This window comes from Solea solea, chromosome 2 (assembly GCF_958295425.1).
Source record: "Solea solea chromosome 2, fSolSol10.1, whole genome shotgun sequence".
NCBI lineage: Eukaryota > Metazoa > Chordata > Actinopteri > Pleuronectiformes > Soleidae > Solea > Solea solea.
The window spans coordinates 9,805,487-9,820,810 of NC_081135.1; the positions used below are offsets into that span (position 1 = coordinate 9,805,487).

At 41.0% G+C, this 15,324-nt stretch overlaps 1 protein-coding gene across 1 annotated transcript in view; it reads right to left on the reverse strand.

Moving 5' to 3' along the window:
• Positions 1-784: 784 nt before the first annotated feature.
• The window catches only part of stk11ip (serine/threonine kinase 11 interacting protein), a 30,602-nt gene continuing 16,062 nt past the window's right edge, over positions 785-15,324 (reverse strand). Inside the window, exons 21-26 of the mRNA XM_058622520.1 lie at positions 14,099-14,196; positions 12,833-13,014; positions 6,999-7,083; positions 4,602-4,684; positions 3,610-3,836; positions 785-2,706 (exon numbers count right to left, since the gene is read on the reverse strand). Coding sequence (XP_058478503.1) covers positions 2,539-2,706; positions 3,610-3,836; positions 4,602-4,684; positions 6,999-7,083; positions 12,833-13,014; positions 14,099-14,196 — 843 coding nt within the window. The 3' untranslated portion in view covers positions 785-2,538. The remainder of the gene's footprint in view (positions 2,707-3,609; positions 3,837-4,601; positions 4,685-6,998; positions 7,084-12,832; positions 13,015-14,098; positions 14,197-15,324) is intronic.

Below are 15,324 nucleotides of genomic sequence, written 5' to 3' on the forward strand. Positions count from 1 at the left end.
GCCTCAAAATGTCTGTCTGGACTTGTTTTTGGTTATTTTAACCATAAAAGACCCAGAAAATGTCCTGTGACTAAGTGCTTTTGCCCATTTTTCCAGAATAACTTTCAATATCTGGCAGTTATTTACAACTGGCCGCATGTTAAAATGATACGAAATAATATATTTACTGCACGCGAATCACTTCTCTTTTGCCAATTTAATCTGATTTCATCAAGTCTTTTTAAATCTTTACTCCACTTGCTTCGTTTTCGCACCAGTCGACCAAAACAAATCCTTGTCTGGAGCAGATTCTGAGTAAAAGCATCACCTACGGCGCTGGTGAATCACTGACAAGTTCCCGCAAGTGATCTTTCTGCTCATCAAACATCTGTCTCCACAAATGATTACGAAAAACACAACGAGACGTGAGCATCGAGCAGGTGAAAGTGAAAAAAAACGGAGCTCTGTCACGTCCCCTAACTTTTTGGTTGTTTATGCCACAGTGGACCACACACACACACACTCACACACACTCTCATTGACATGGAGGAGAATCTGTGGTGTCGCTCAGTTGCGTAAACGCCAAACAAACACTGATGGTTTGTCTCTCAACAACACAATGACTTATTCTAATGAATTATTCACATCGTACACCAGGTGTTTTTTTTTTCCCTTTTACATTTATAAAAAAATAAAGACTTTTTTTGTTCCTGTAATGACAAGAAAACAATGAAAACAATGAAGTTACACATCACAGTGGTTCTTGTCTCACATCTGAAACTGATATAATATACAAACTGAGTGGACACACAAGATATTTCTTTTTAATCACACTTGGATTTAAAAACGTAACAACTCTCATGCTTTCGGCTTCTCGCCAGACCCACATCACAAGACCCTAATATGGGGAGAGTGCTTGAAGTGACCCTCGATGGTGACCCCTCCTCCTCTGAGGTCTGGCCCCGTGCTAAGCCGGTGACAACCAGACTCAGTGCACTCGGTGCGAGAGGGAGGGAGGGAGTGGTGACATATTTAAGGCCCAGCATTAAACACATGATTTCATCTTCTCTCGGGTTCACACACCTGCTCTCTATCAGCTTGATTAAGGTGCATTTTAATGACAAACATGGCGGCTACGAAAAAGAAACAAGGCATACTCCATTTTGAGAGGCTCAATGAGATGATATCTGGATGACTATACTGCTACTGAAGGCTCTTTAACTGGCTACATCCATACTACTATATTTTTATTTAAAGGTGCAGTGTGTACTGCATTGTATTGGTGAAATTGCATGTGGCAGGTGGACATCCCTCACCCCTCCCTCCCAGTAACCAACGTAGCCTCCAGTTAACGCCAAAACTCAAAAGATGTTTAGTTTTCCCCCATTGTGGACTCAAATTGGAGGCCTTAATAAAGCTGACCATTCATGTACACTGGGCATGTGTGTGCTGGTCCAAACGGGAAGCTTCGTTTCAGAGAGTATTACTACCAAGAAACCATAAAGAAGAAACTGGCCTAGAGGGATATAGTCCGGCCTAGAGGGATATAGTCTAGGATTTTCTTTTCTGACGTGAACGAGGTGAAACTGAAAGCTGATAAGACCCAAACAGGAAGTGAATGTGGGGGAAACTGCGTCATCGTTTCCAAAAGTCTGCGTTTTTTTGCTTCTCTAAAACACAGCCTCGATCTTTTTCAAAAGTAACATCGGACATAAGATTTATAGTGCGTCCCAGTAACTGGTAATAACTGGTTCCGGTTGAAAAGTTGGAAAAAAAACACTGCATGTTATTTCGCCCACATGAACAGTGTAGCAACGTGTCCATGTATAAAAATACGACTGACTTAATGTGAAACAAATACGACAGAAGTGCAATTAACAGTAAAAGTCGCAGGGTGTTTTTACTATTTCTGCAAACAGCAGCCATCTTAGTATCCCATGTTTTGTGGTGCATGACACGACTCCAATGTTTCAAGGTGGAAATCTCACTCTGAAATTTCGAAATTCCAACCACAACTGGAGTGCACCATTAGTTGTGACTGTCAGGACTGAAAAGTAGGATGGACGTAGTAGTTAGCCACTAGGGGGCGACTCTGCTTCATTCCGTGAACGTCTTTGAGAAAATCAGCCATCTAATTCTCGCTTTATTTATAACATCCGTAAACATTTTCCTGAGGAGTTAGCGGTCTCAACCGCTAGTTTCAGGTCTTCATCAATACAACATTATATTAATATTTTCACATTTATCGGAAAATATCTGTTAACTTCCAGTTTGAAACGAATCAAACTGCAAATTTCCAGACTATACCACTCTAAAATACCAGGTTAATGTCGATGGCAGATATAGCTGAATTATAGTAGTATGAATCTTTTTTTTTTAACGCAAAAATTTAGTAGTATGGAAGCAGCCAGAAGACAAAGACAGTAAGATACTGAGTGTGGATTGTGAAGAGCACAAAGACACCTTTGCTCCTGCTCACAAACCAAATTCCCAGTGCAAATGAAGAATTAAGCTCACAAAACACCCAGTCATACACACACACACACACAGTCTCTGACTTTATTCTCCTTCTGAAGCTCTCCCCGGACCCGCAGCTTCCTCTTGGAGACTTGTGTGCAGCTTGACTCCGAACATGGCCTCCCACTGTGCTCTGACCCAGGCCAGCAGACCCTGGAGGTGCTCCTCGCTCTCCGAGCGCACACACCACGTCTTCTCCTGTTTCACAGTCTGCCAGAGGAAAAAAAAACCAAAACAAAACATTATAACTCAGTTTTGTTCCAAGAAAACAACATCCGAAAAATAGGAATAAGAAGTGCTTGGCAAAGTGTTTAAAAATGTCATCACAGCTGCGACAGAAAATGTTCTCACACATTATGTCAACAACCTGCATTCGGCTCATGGCGTAAAGATAAATGAACACTTTGAGCACATGTGGGACACGTCAACAAACAAACCTGGCTGCATAAACACTCGCTCTTTTCTTTTTATTTGTGAGCTCAAGGTTAAGAAAAAGGTGCGACGGGATGATACAAACATCCCGGTCTGCTTTTAAAGCAAAACAGCATGGAGAAGAAGACTCAAACACCAGGACTGGGGAAAAGACTGAAGTCATGCTTTTGATTGTTTAAATTTGGTCTGTTAGCATTAGCTCACGGTTCAACATGGAGGAATAAGACACCATGGCATATAACCATTGCCAGTTTGTCCATGACTGAGAGGTGCAGTTTGATTCCTGTTCTCTTAAAGCTGTAGTGCATCATTTAAATGAATCTAGCCATTGCCGTGACGATGATCAGCTCCACAGATATCAGCAGCGTGCTAGCAAAAGGTGATGGTTGAAACATTATTATTGCCAATTGAAAGAAAGTGTGTCACAGTGTGTGTTGGAGTGTAGGAGAACAGAGATTAAGCAAGTGCTACGCTCCGTGAGACCCCAACAAGATTTTCGACATTTTGGGGGTTCTTGTGTGTATGAAGACTTGAAATGATGCCGTGTTTATGGAAAACTATTAAAGTGGAAAACTTTGTTCAAAGAACAAAAAGAAAAAGATTGAATCATAGAGGCACTGTCAGTGTTTTTGTAAATAAACTACGTATTTCTTGTAATTTCCTGGGCAAATGAATACCAACCTCGTCATAAAGCTTGATATCTAGTCTGTGTTGATCTGAAGGCCACAGGTGGACCGAGCTCACACAGCTGATTGGCAGAGTTTCTAATATGGCAAAGTTTCCACTGCACGGTTCTGCACTTCCGTTCTCCGTGGAGACGTTGGCGCTTTTTGTCCACTGGTGATCCTCTTTGAGAAGATAGAGGGTTTCCCGCGTTGCCAGGACAGTCAGTGGTGTCCAAATGTCCTCTGAGGGGAAAAAAATAAAAAATCGAAATGAGAGGGAGAAATGTACTGCTGCTTTTACAAAATAGAGCTTTAACAAACAGGGTTCATGTCAAGCAGAGACTTCATAGTCAAACAGTGACGGGTCGCTGCTCTTTCTGCTACAATCAAAGATGACACAAGTGTCAGATTTCAGATCAGAAAAAAGAGGAAAGAGGCAAATCCAGGCACGCTGGAATCACGGCACTTGAAATTCCTCATACGTGCACAGCTGTGCGAAGCCTGCAGCTACAGTACCTTGGCTATGAACATACACAGAGAAGGGAGGCATCCCAGCGCATGCCAGTACAGTCAAAAACGCGAGATGTTGTGCCTGATTTTAGAGCAAAACTGGTCAGTAGGCGCCTCACGTCAGCGGCTGCTCACAAACACCACATCCCCCTTCCTGCAATGATCTGCTTTTATCGAGGAGGAAATCAAACAGTTTTCATTCTTATTTCCTCCCTTTAACATACTTTCCCAGTATTTCATCTGAGCTTCGCAATAATCAAGTACAAGTCGCTTTAGATGCAGCCAGGCAAACCACACTTAGCATAAATCTCACAAAGGAGGACACAGTGACGCCAACCAGCGTTTATCTTCGCATCTTCAGTAGCAATTGCAGTCGACGTGCTGGGTCTTGAAATCTCATCTGTGTGCTCCAATAAAAGGTTCTTATCGACGTTCTCGAAAAGAACATATAAAAATAAAAAACACTGACGTGGCTCTGAGCGATAAAGGAGTTGTCACCTTGCAAAATAAAAGCCAGGATGTAGAAAAACTGCAGCTGCCCGTCCTCCACGTCTGCCTGGATGTCATCGCACACGAGAGACCTGACACATAAAGAAGAAGAAATGTGTTGACACAGAACTGTATTATCAGTCAGTGGTAGATTATACGCACACTATCTCTGTTTTTCTTTGAGGTGCAGGACCGGTTGATTTACTTTATGTTACAAAATAGTTTTACAGATATACCACGGTGCCATACATGATGTATTCCTACTTTTAACAATTTATCTTATGGTCTTTTTTTTTTTTTTTACATTTTATTTAAATGATTTAAACTAAGCCGGATAAGTTTTACTCAACACTTTCTTCAAAAAAAAGGCTTTAGTGCTGAAAATTCTGATAAATGCAAAAAAAAGTTTTTTTCTGATGCTCTAGGGAATGATTAATTGTTTGTAGATTATGATAAGGATAAGGATGATACTGTATAAACATACGGAAAGTTTAAAAGCTTTTTGTAATGTACTGTAAGTGCAATTCAAATAGCATTCATGCATTCATCTTCTACCACTTCATCTTCCACATGAGGGTAATGGGGGGAGGGGCAAAAAGGCAGTGTACACCCTGGATAGGTCGCCAGTCAGTGGCAGTCAAAAATAATTTATATACAAATGCACTGTTTTATTACAATTCACAATTATCATTTTTAAATGACAATGTAACCAAATCTAAGCCACGCAGGAGTGAACAAATGAAACATATCTGCCTTTCTTTTTTAATATCTTAAGTCCTCAACAAATGAACTAATGGGAATGGATATGTGACTGGAGCTGATTTTCTGTCACAGTCCGTCCTAGGCCACAACTAAATAAATAAATAAATAAATACATCATAAATCCAAAGCTGCGGGCCGGACTTTGGACATGGCTGATGTAGACACGTCAACACGACCTGCTGAAGTTCAAACTGAACATCAGAACGAGGATGAAAGATTGTTTAAGTGACTTTTGGTCGAACTACTGAGCTACCGGGATTTTCCACACACAAACAATCCTGGTGTTACAGAGAACGGTATGAAGAAGACCATCTCTGAACACAGGAGTCCCTTGTACCTAATAAAGTGGCTGGTTAGTGGAAATGGGTGCTATTCTGTAAAACCTGAGCCACACCAGTAAGAAAATGTGTCCTTTTAACTGCAGATGTTGTGGTATAGAGCAGTTTACGTGGATTATATATATTATCACACTCGTGTGCAGACAAATCTCTAATTGCTAAAGTATCTGCTCCGAGCCTCCGCAAAGATAACAGAATGCTGGCGGGCGGCGGTTTTGCGGCGAGGCAGGTGCCGCTGCCACTGCCGTCTCACATGGAATCACTTCGGCATCACACAGTGAATTTCACAGCAAACTGTGAGGCAAAGGGGATAATTGACATAATAATAGCCAACAGGACTCGGGTTGCGGAACCACTGGTAGTGAGCTGTGAGACTGTGGTTAGGTGCCTCGCGACACATGAAGGCGCCGCTCTGATTTGTTTTTATTTTGGCCAGTGTCAGTGTTGAGGTATTAGTGACACTTAATGCTTGGATACACTAATCTGTTCTTCATGATGGAGGCTGTTGCTGGTTAGAGCTGCAGGAAAGCTGACACTAAATGGACTTTGGCTGATCGGGTTAACGCGGGGCTTCCGTAAACGAAACACAAGATAAATCCAAGGGTGTTTGTTTTGCCCCTTTTTGCTATTTTGCTCCCCCGATTTTTCTGAAGATAACTTTTTTTATTTGCTCTTACTTTTTTGCTTTTGTTTTATAGGCAAATACAGATTATGTCATGGATTTTTATTATCTGCACTTGTTTCTCTTAATTTTTTATCTCATTTTATTTATTCATTCATTCAGTGTTCTGTGTTCTTTGCAACATAGAGTGGCCATTTTAATTTGGTTGTATGAAAACAAATTGATAATAAAAGCAAACAAAGTTGAATTTAAATGATGTTTTATAACTATTTGTAGCCCAATTTCGGTACCTCGTCCGTGACAGCACTTCGTAAACTCGCTTTAAAAAGCACCGCACATTTAAAAGAACAATTATTTTGAGAAAGCCGCCGTCTTTTGTGAAAGAGAGAAAAACATACACATAAAAGTGTAAGAAAAAAAAAAAGAAGCTGCACGAGGTGCTAATAAAATGCACCACATCATACCCGTGCTTTCAGGATTTGTAGCACGACATGTGTTAGAAATTAAGATGTGGTTTACCAGCTAATTTAGAAGGGGGGGGGGGGAAAGAAAACACTCATTGTAATAAAGTAAAGCTGTGTTAGAAAACTGGAGCAGCCAAAGCTCCCTGTAACTTGCGCCTCTCGGTCCACACGATCCATGCGAGGGGTCATGTTCACAAATCACAGCAAATGACGCGTGTACCAGAGGTGGTGCTGAGGGTTGAGTCTCGTCGTGGAGATGGAATTCAGCATGCTGTCCGATTTGTGAGCCATCTCCCGCACGATTCCTTGAAGAAGTGACAAAAGAGAGGGGGAGAGAAAAAAATAACACAGCAGTCAGGTGACGTTTCTGACGGCTCTTTCCAAAGAAATTGGTCAATGGAACAATCTGCCCCTTTCCTGAATAATCATGCTTAATTATCCTGTTATTATGTCAGTTTTACTCAAATATTAATCATCTAAACTTCTATGGTATACTATTATACCGTTTCTGTGTAGGTATAACTATGTCATGTCATTGTGTCACTTATTGAATGTAAACAGTCTGCAACTGAATCTCTGTCTTTGGGGGTCGAAGACATGGATTTTATTTTGCAGAAATTGAACATAATATGACCCATAAGTTTGTTTGTATGAGTGTATATTTGCTTTAAAAAAAACACTGTGACTTCCATCTGAGCCACCGATGGAGCAGGACGTAGAAACTACTTGCATTTTTTGCATTGTTTTTTTCTGCCTTCAGCCATATCCAACTTTTCAACTGAATTTTTCTTGCTGAAAACATACTCAATAAATAAATAATAAAATAAGGGTGGATCTTCATCTACTCCAGCTCTGCGGCCTAGTTTGCACGCTAAATACTCGCTTCCCTCTCTCCACTGTAAGATATTGGGAATCTTCAAATCAGCCTTGTGTGAAAACTTAACATCAACCTAAACAGAACTACAGAACTTTTACGAGTATCCAATCCGACTTGTGCGCCCTAAAATAAACACTGTCTGGTTTTCTTATATGTCCTTTAGGTAAGTAAGGGCCTTGTTTTATGGAGCCCGCCATCTTGTGTCTCCATACGCCCACAAACCTGATGCATAAACCAACAAAGGAGGATAAAACAGGAGAGAGAGAGAGAGATGTGAAAGTCTGTTTTCATCCTTTATAGTACATAAACGCCTTTTCCCATTCTTTCCATATGGGCTATTTCATGAGTTCAATGAATATCTTGTTTTGTGTCTAAAGTGGGTTGTCGACATTAGGGCTGCAATGATTAATGGATTATTAATGGATTACTAAATTAGTATCAACTCACTTTACAACCGATTCATCTTTTTTTAATGTATTTTTAATAATTGAAACACATTCTCAGATAGTTTTGGTTTCGTCGCCATAACAAGACATTTGAGAACGTCATCATTTTCCCAGATTTGAAAAACACATTTTTTGCATCAAACGATTACTTGATTAATCCAGAAAATAATCAACAGATGAATCGATTATGAAAATAATTGCAAGTTGAAACCCCAGTGATTTTTATTTTTGTGCTTGGAAAATGTCATTTTTAACCCTCTGTTTGGGTTTACGTCAATTTTTTCCCTCACAATTTCCAAAGAAATGATGCACTACACCTTTTTAGCACACGTTAGTAACACTTCATGATTCCTAAACATCAATTGTAATACACATGTTTTACTGCAGTTTGAAAAAAATGAGACTATTTTGATGATGACATAATGTAAATAAAACGGAGAAAATGATGCATCACATGTGAGCAGCACTTTGGAACAGCTGGGGAAGGCGAACAGCTGTGTGGAAGCTGAATAGAGGCGTCGCTCACAGATGAAACACTGTCACAGTTCAAGACTTTAGGCGTTGTAAAAAATTTTGCGGTGAAGGCGGCGATTAAGTGCACTATGTGACTTCTCCAGCAGTGGCAGGAAGCCAACGCCCCGCCCCTGAACTTGTAAAGAAGCGGGGGAAGACACAGTAGCCTCAAAATGTCACACCCAGACATTCAGGCAAAGAGGTCCACACACAAAAGTCTGAAACCGATTCTTCTACTTCCACTGACTGTCATAAGAAAGCAAACAGCTCTCTGGTTGCAGGTGTACAATTTCAGCCCCATAGAAATCAGTGGATGAGAAAATGTGCCGGGGACACAAAGCGCTGGGTCACGCTCGCAGTCTTGGACAGTGGCGTGTCACCGAGTGTGACACCAGCAAACGGAGGGTGAGGATAACCGAGGTGGCTTAGCAGTCAACTCTGAATAGAATGAATGAATGGCACTCCAAAAAAATGAAAGAAAGGAAAGCTGAAAGATTTAAATGGACACTAAAGGTGGAGAAAATAAGATTATTATTACAAAACAATCCCGGCCTCATCTCCACCTTTCTTAAGAAAAGGGAGGCTATTCAGTGTCAATTCTCCAGTTACACACAGGTTTGCCTAGAATTTTATCAGTGAGTATGTTAGTGAATATGTTTCTGCTGTCCATGAATCAACCCTGCAGGATTACAATCCTTAGTCTAATCTAATCTAAAACACATTTTTGTCTACCTGTGGGTTAGTAGCTCACACTCAGAAGGTAGTTAAACTAGGCACAGATCACGAGAACAAAAGGGCCACAGAGTTTCATTTTAGTTTCAGTATGCAAAAATAAAGTGCCTTTCTTTTTTCCCCCAGCAAACATTAGACATATTTACTTCTTAATGGTCTTCAAACTGCCTGACAAAGTCACACGAGGACCTTTTTCCCCTGATTAAATCTGCATAGAAAATCTGATTTTAATGGGAGCTATCTTTTCTAAGAATAAGCAAATAAGTGAAACAAGCTGGGGTTTTTTTTTTTTCATCTTTTCTCGTGACAATGTTTTTTTTTTTTTATTCTCACATATCGAGGACACAAGGACCCAGAAATGATTTGCGGTCGAATAACCAGCCTCATATGAGAAGGAAAATGAGTCATAAACATGCACCAAACAGATATTGCTTCACATTAAGAGTTTGCTCAGGCCGACTCCCTGAGTAACTGTTGAAATTGTACAAATTTTGTGTTTTGTTTTTCAATTGTTTATTTCAACAATGACGATACATTCTGGATGGAATTAGTATCTAATAGCGACGAAATCCGAGACTTTCACTCAGTGGTGGATACTGGAAACGTTGTTGTTTTCTAAAAACATTGTGAGGTTGTTAGAATATTAATTACTGATCTGTTCAAAGCATGTGCAATCTGGAAATCATTCTACAGTGTTGTGGTCGCATGAAAAAGGTAAAATCCTCTTCCTGTTGTCACATCTTTGACGTTTTAAAGGTCCAGTGTGTGAGAATTATGGCCCTTTTCCACTATGGTCCCAGCTCGCCTCGCCTTGGCACAGCACGGTTTAAGTTGGTTTTCCACCACAAAAAAAGGACCTACTCAACAGGCGGAGTCATCGCTGCACGGCTGCATGAAACTGCCGTGACCTTGTTTTGCATGCGACACACAAACTAGTGACTTGTAAAGCAGTTGCTTTCAGTGTAACTGAATCATTAGAATCAGTTAATTTGCGATCAGCAGTGCTGTCGCTAAATAAACCTCTGTTAAATATTGAGATTTTAGACATTTCCTTGGTAATTTTTGGAGATTAACCCACGTTTTTGGAAGTATTTTTGACTGATCTACAGTTCGGCATTGTTCAGCTTGATTCTTGTGTCAGACGTGACGGCACTCAGACCAATCAGTTAACAGGTACTATGCTAGTGGAAACACAACTTAACCGTCCCATGCCAAGGTGAGGCGAGTGAATATGAGCCGTTTTGGGTTTTTTTTCTTAAATTTTACACACTGGACCCTTAAAAGAGAAAAAAAAGTGTAATATTTGATCATTTATAGGGATTAAATGTCGACTTTCCGTTTTATTTTGGAAAAAATATGGCAGATTAATCAGCGGGCTGGAGCTGCAGCCTCCCACACTCCTTGGCAGGACACTTCACTGTGCTCCGATGAGAAACAGAGATGCCATCCAGGAGTGAAGTTGTGAGTCAGCGAAAGGTGATGTGTGAGTTACAAACCGAGCATGGGGAGACTGTGACTCTGGGCTCTGGTCTATGTCTGGATCCCTGCATACTCCTGTTTCCAGGGCCAGACTCTTTGGCTGCCAGTGCACCTGATGGTTTTCACATGAAATCATATACTGAGCCACTGAATAGGTGAAAGCTACACTTCAAAGGCCACAGCTACAGGTGCATTTCAGCTCCAATACTGAAAACTACAGACCATCATCTCCTATAACACTGATTGAGTAATATTGAAAAAAAAACTGAGGGAAAACAACAATGAAGGGACACAAAGACTATATTTTTGTACCTCTGGCCTGCAGATGACAGCGGTCATGTGTCACCTCTCATGTTTCAATAAACATGTTTCAGACTCATTCACAACAAGGAGCTTAGAACGCCATAGACGTTATAACCACATCCTCTCTCTTTCTTTGAGCCAGCGAGTCCTCCGTCCTCCATTCCAGTTGTGGTTTTCAACTTTTGTCCGTGTGATGGGAGCCAGCTTGGGCAACAGGCGGAGTTTGTTATGGTTAAACCTCACTGTATTTTTTCGGACAAAATGTGAAACCAGCTGCTTTGTGGTTAATTTGGCTTTCAGAAAACAAAGCGTGTTATTGTCCTTCATTGGGAAGGAGGAGAGGGAATGAAAGCATCACATGCTTAATGTGAAGGTATAGGATTTGGCACGGGTTTGAAAGCATCTGTCTTTAGGACGCACGTTGACGGTTTCACCAAACTATCATGCGTGTTTTTCACTTTGCCTGCTCTGTTTTGGACAAAGCCCTGTGGGCTCGCTGAAAGAAATCTGGAATCATTTCCAGCCGTGAGGAACGCAACAGTAAATGAGCGGAGAAGGAGACAGAGGAAGGCTCTCGGACTTCACAGACACAGTGGGTGGCGGTGGAGGAGAACGAGAGACAAAAAAAGGGATAGCGATGAAAAGTACGAAAAGCAAAGTATGTGATGGAAAATGTGAGAAAGGCACCCAAAGAAAAAATAATTGCTCGAAGGACAAGTTCAAGGAAAACCCATGTTTCCAGTTCATTCATTTACTTTGAATACAGATTCAGATTTAAATGACTTTATAGAACTTTTCCTACATCAGTGTAGAGGTGATTTTAAACTGACATGAGATGATATAAGGACACAACTACCATGAAATCACAGGTATCTCTGCTTTCATACTGCTCAACTCAGTATATAAAGGATTATGAAGCAAACATGACAAAGAATTTTAAAAAGCAAAGAGAAAAGAAAAGCGTATACGAGCAGAGTTATTCCACACACTTAGATTAATAATAATCATGTTGTCGTGAGAGTGAAAGCAAAAAATCTGCACTGCCTTACTGCTCAAATTCTAACTTTCTGTAGCACGGTGATAATAAACCAGTAATTATGGGATATCACGATAGAAAATATCACAAAAAAGCTCGGAATACTGTGCACGAGAGTTGAGCGACAAACACTTTTCCATGCATGCCAAGTTCCTGTTTTCTCCAAACGTTTTAAGGGGCTGGAAATTGTCAAATCAATTTTCCATATTTTTCCAGACATTCCTTACCCGCGCAGGAGCCCCCATCTAATAAAAGGTTTTCCTCTCAGCCTCTGCTCCTGCCTCGCAGACGAGTTGGACCGGGCAGGATGTGCGCTAGTCTGTGTGAACCCAACGCGGAGGGGGAAACGGGGCAGAAATGTGCGTCACATAGCACACATATGGTATAGTATTAGCTACAGAAAGGGAGAAGGTTGGGTTTCTCAGTCTGTGGCACAGTTCCTGTGAGTGGAACATGCTGTTTCAATACCAGCCTCAGGGATTCAACAGTGCTCCACAACTTCTCAAAAATTTTGATTCACGGTTTATTTTGTGGTGGTGAGAATAGCATAGCCAGCGAGTAAACGGGGTCGATGAGTTTCTCTCTCCGATTCCTTTTATGTGTTTTTCCATACGTTAACAGAATTTTCCACTTTGCTCTTATTTGGCAGTGTTTTGTTTTGTTTTTACCTGTCAACAAGCCAAAGAAGCGTTTGCAGCGCAAACTGTCCCTCACGAGCAGAGTGTAGGCCATGCCCCCGTTTCCGAACTCCATGTGGATGCACTGGGAGCCCAAGCCCACTTCCAGGTAGCTGAGCTCCACGATTGGGTGGCTGTCCCGCTTCTGCAACCAGTCAGAGAGCTGGCCTGTGCTGGAATGAAAAGGCGTGAGGTGTTTAACAGGAAAGAAATGCAGCGTCACAATGAAATGGAATTAAAGGTTTACTTTCAATTCAAAACAAAGGGTCACACACAGTGCAAAACAACAAGAGAAGTCACTTTTGATCAACTCAGGAGTAAGGTCACAGGGGAAAGCATGATAGCATGGGGCTGCAAACCTGGAGGAAATACAGTTTGTGACATAATGAGACGAGAAAACAAAACAAAACAAAACAAAACACAAGAATCTGGCTAGAACTGGCAGGAGGGGGGAAAAAACACAGACACTTTGAGGTCAATGTGTTTTCAAGATGTGACCCAGAAACCCTGCACAGGTTTTGCAATATTATCTGCATCTTTAATACAGGGTGTGGAGCAAGACATTATTTCAAACTGCAGTGTGGTGCCCTCTTTTGAATCGCTCGCAACACCAGCAGGACCCGATTAAACTCTTTTTGGAGAAAATTATAATAATGCTTTGTCAATATCTTACATGTTCACCATGAAAATACAGGATGTGCTCATGTATAACCTTTGGCTATTTTTCAAATACCATAAAAGATTAAAGATGAGCTAGGTAATATTTCTGGCATTATTGATCAATAATTCCAATAACAGCCTTTCTGCACATCCTCCAGGCATCGTTTCTAGCCCATGACAGGAGACGCTAACCAATCACAGGGCAGTTCAGAGAAAGAGAGGCACACTACCACTGGCTGTTCATCTAAGCAGCTGCACATACAACTGAAAGGAAAAGGAGCACATCTTGTCTTGCTGGGGGACAACATTTACAAGTAACTTTTATGAAGGCGGCTTAAATTTTAAGGCCCCATGAAATGAAAAGTACATGTTCTCACTTTTTATTCCGTGTTCTTGAGTCAACGGATCATTTAACATATCTGTCCTTTTTTGTTGGCTCATTTTGATGACTCACCCTGCACTCAAGGGCGTTTACTCATTTTCCATTCAATAATCTCTTCAGGAACTTTAAATGAATTTGTGCTAAGTATATTAAAAAACAAAACAAGAAGCTGGCTGAGATGCTCTCATCCAATCCTGTGAAGCTGCTCTACTTACTGCATCTCTGACGTCATCTCCAGGAAATAGATCCGCTGGTTTGACACCACGAGCAGAGACGGAACCTCACCAGGCTCGCCAAATTTGACAGCTGACATCTAAAAGCACACATCAGTGAAATGAATAGGCATTTAAAATGATTTCATAATCAACATAAACAGAGTCCTTTGATTTATTTTATTTCTTGCATTATGAAATAATTAGTTTCTTTCTGTATCTGTATCTGTATGCCATTGGCGACCCTATTCTCATTTGACCCCAGCTTTCCCCCGATATTCTATTCACAGGTTTAATATTCAGACATGTGGAAAAGGATCTAACTTCATTTCCTCCAGAACAACAGCACATGTGAGACAGCGAGCGGTCTTCGTCCCTGTGTAAACAAACACAGTTAAAATGAATAGAGCGGGGACCTCCTGTTCCCAGCTGCGGTTTGCTCTGCCCTCTTCCGCTCTCCGCTCATCTTCCAGGTGTCCAACAGAGAAAAGCACTCGCCCACTGATGTGAGAAGCTCCCTGGATGCATATGCAGTTTCTGAGAACGTTGAGTGACAGCAGGAGGCGGGAGGGGTGGAGGACGAGTGTGAGGTTCAATGGGCTCCTGGGGGATTTACTGACTATGTTCATCTTGGCCGACTGAGATGAAACCGCGAGGTCCTAAAATTGTCGCCGCCCATTAAGATAGAATCTTTGGTCCATTAGGGAGCAAACCACAGCCATGTAAAAAAAGGCTTCACTGCTGATTTTGAGCAATGATTAGGCAGTCATGAAGAGTTTATGTTCAGGATTTATACGGTTTCGTCCTTTAACAGTAGCTCCATTTAATATCTGCAAACACAGTTTCTCCTCTTCACACATTACATAATGTGAGAAAATAATGGCTGAAAACATGTGATAAATATTACAACTATGGAGAAAAGACTGAAAATGGCTTCTCTCCAGTCTTCTGTTCAGGTTTTTTTTTTAGGTCCATAAAAAAATATGGCTCAGTGACAAACCAGGGCTATAGTAAGCATCACTCCTCTTATATATTGCTATAAAAAACCCTTGCACATGTTGTCAGCAGTTTAATCATTAATGGAATACTTCACTGATTTGCATTTAGCTTTGTATTACTAGAATAGGGGTAGTATTTTTGAAAAATTGTGTTTCCCAACCTCTGAGTCGAAAAATATCTTCATTCTTTTTTGTTATATGACCACCAGTAACACTTGGTCCGAAGCTTGA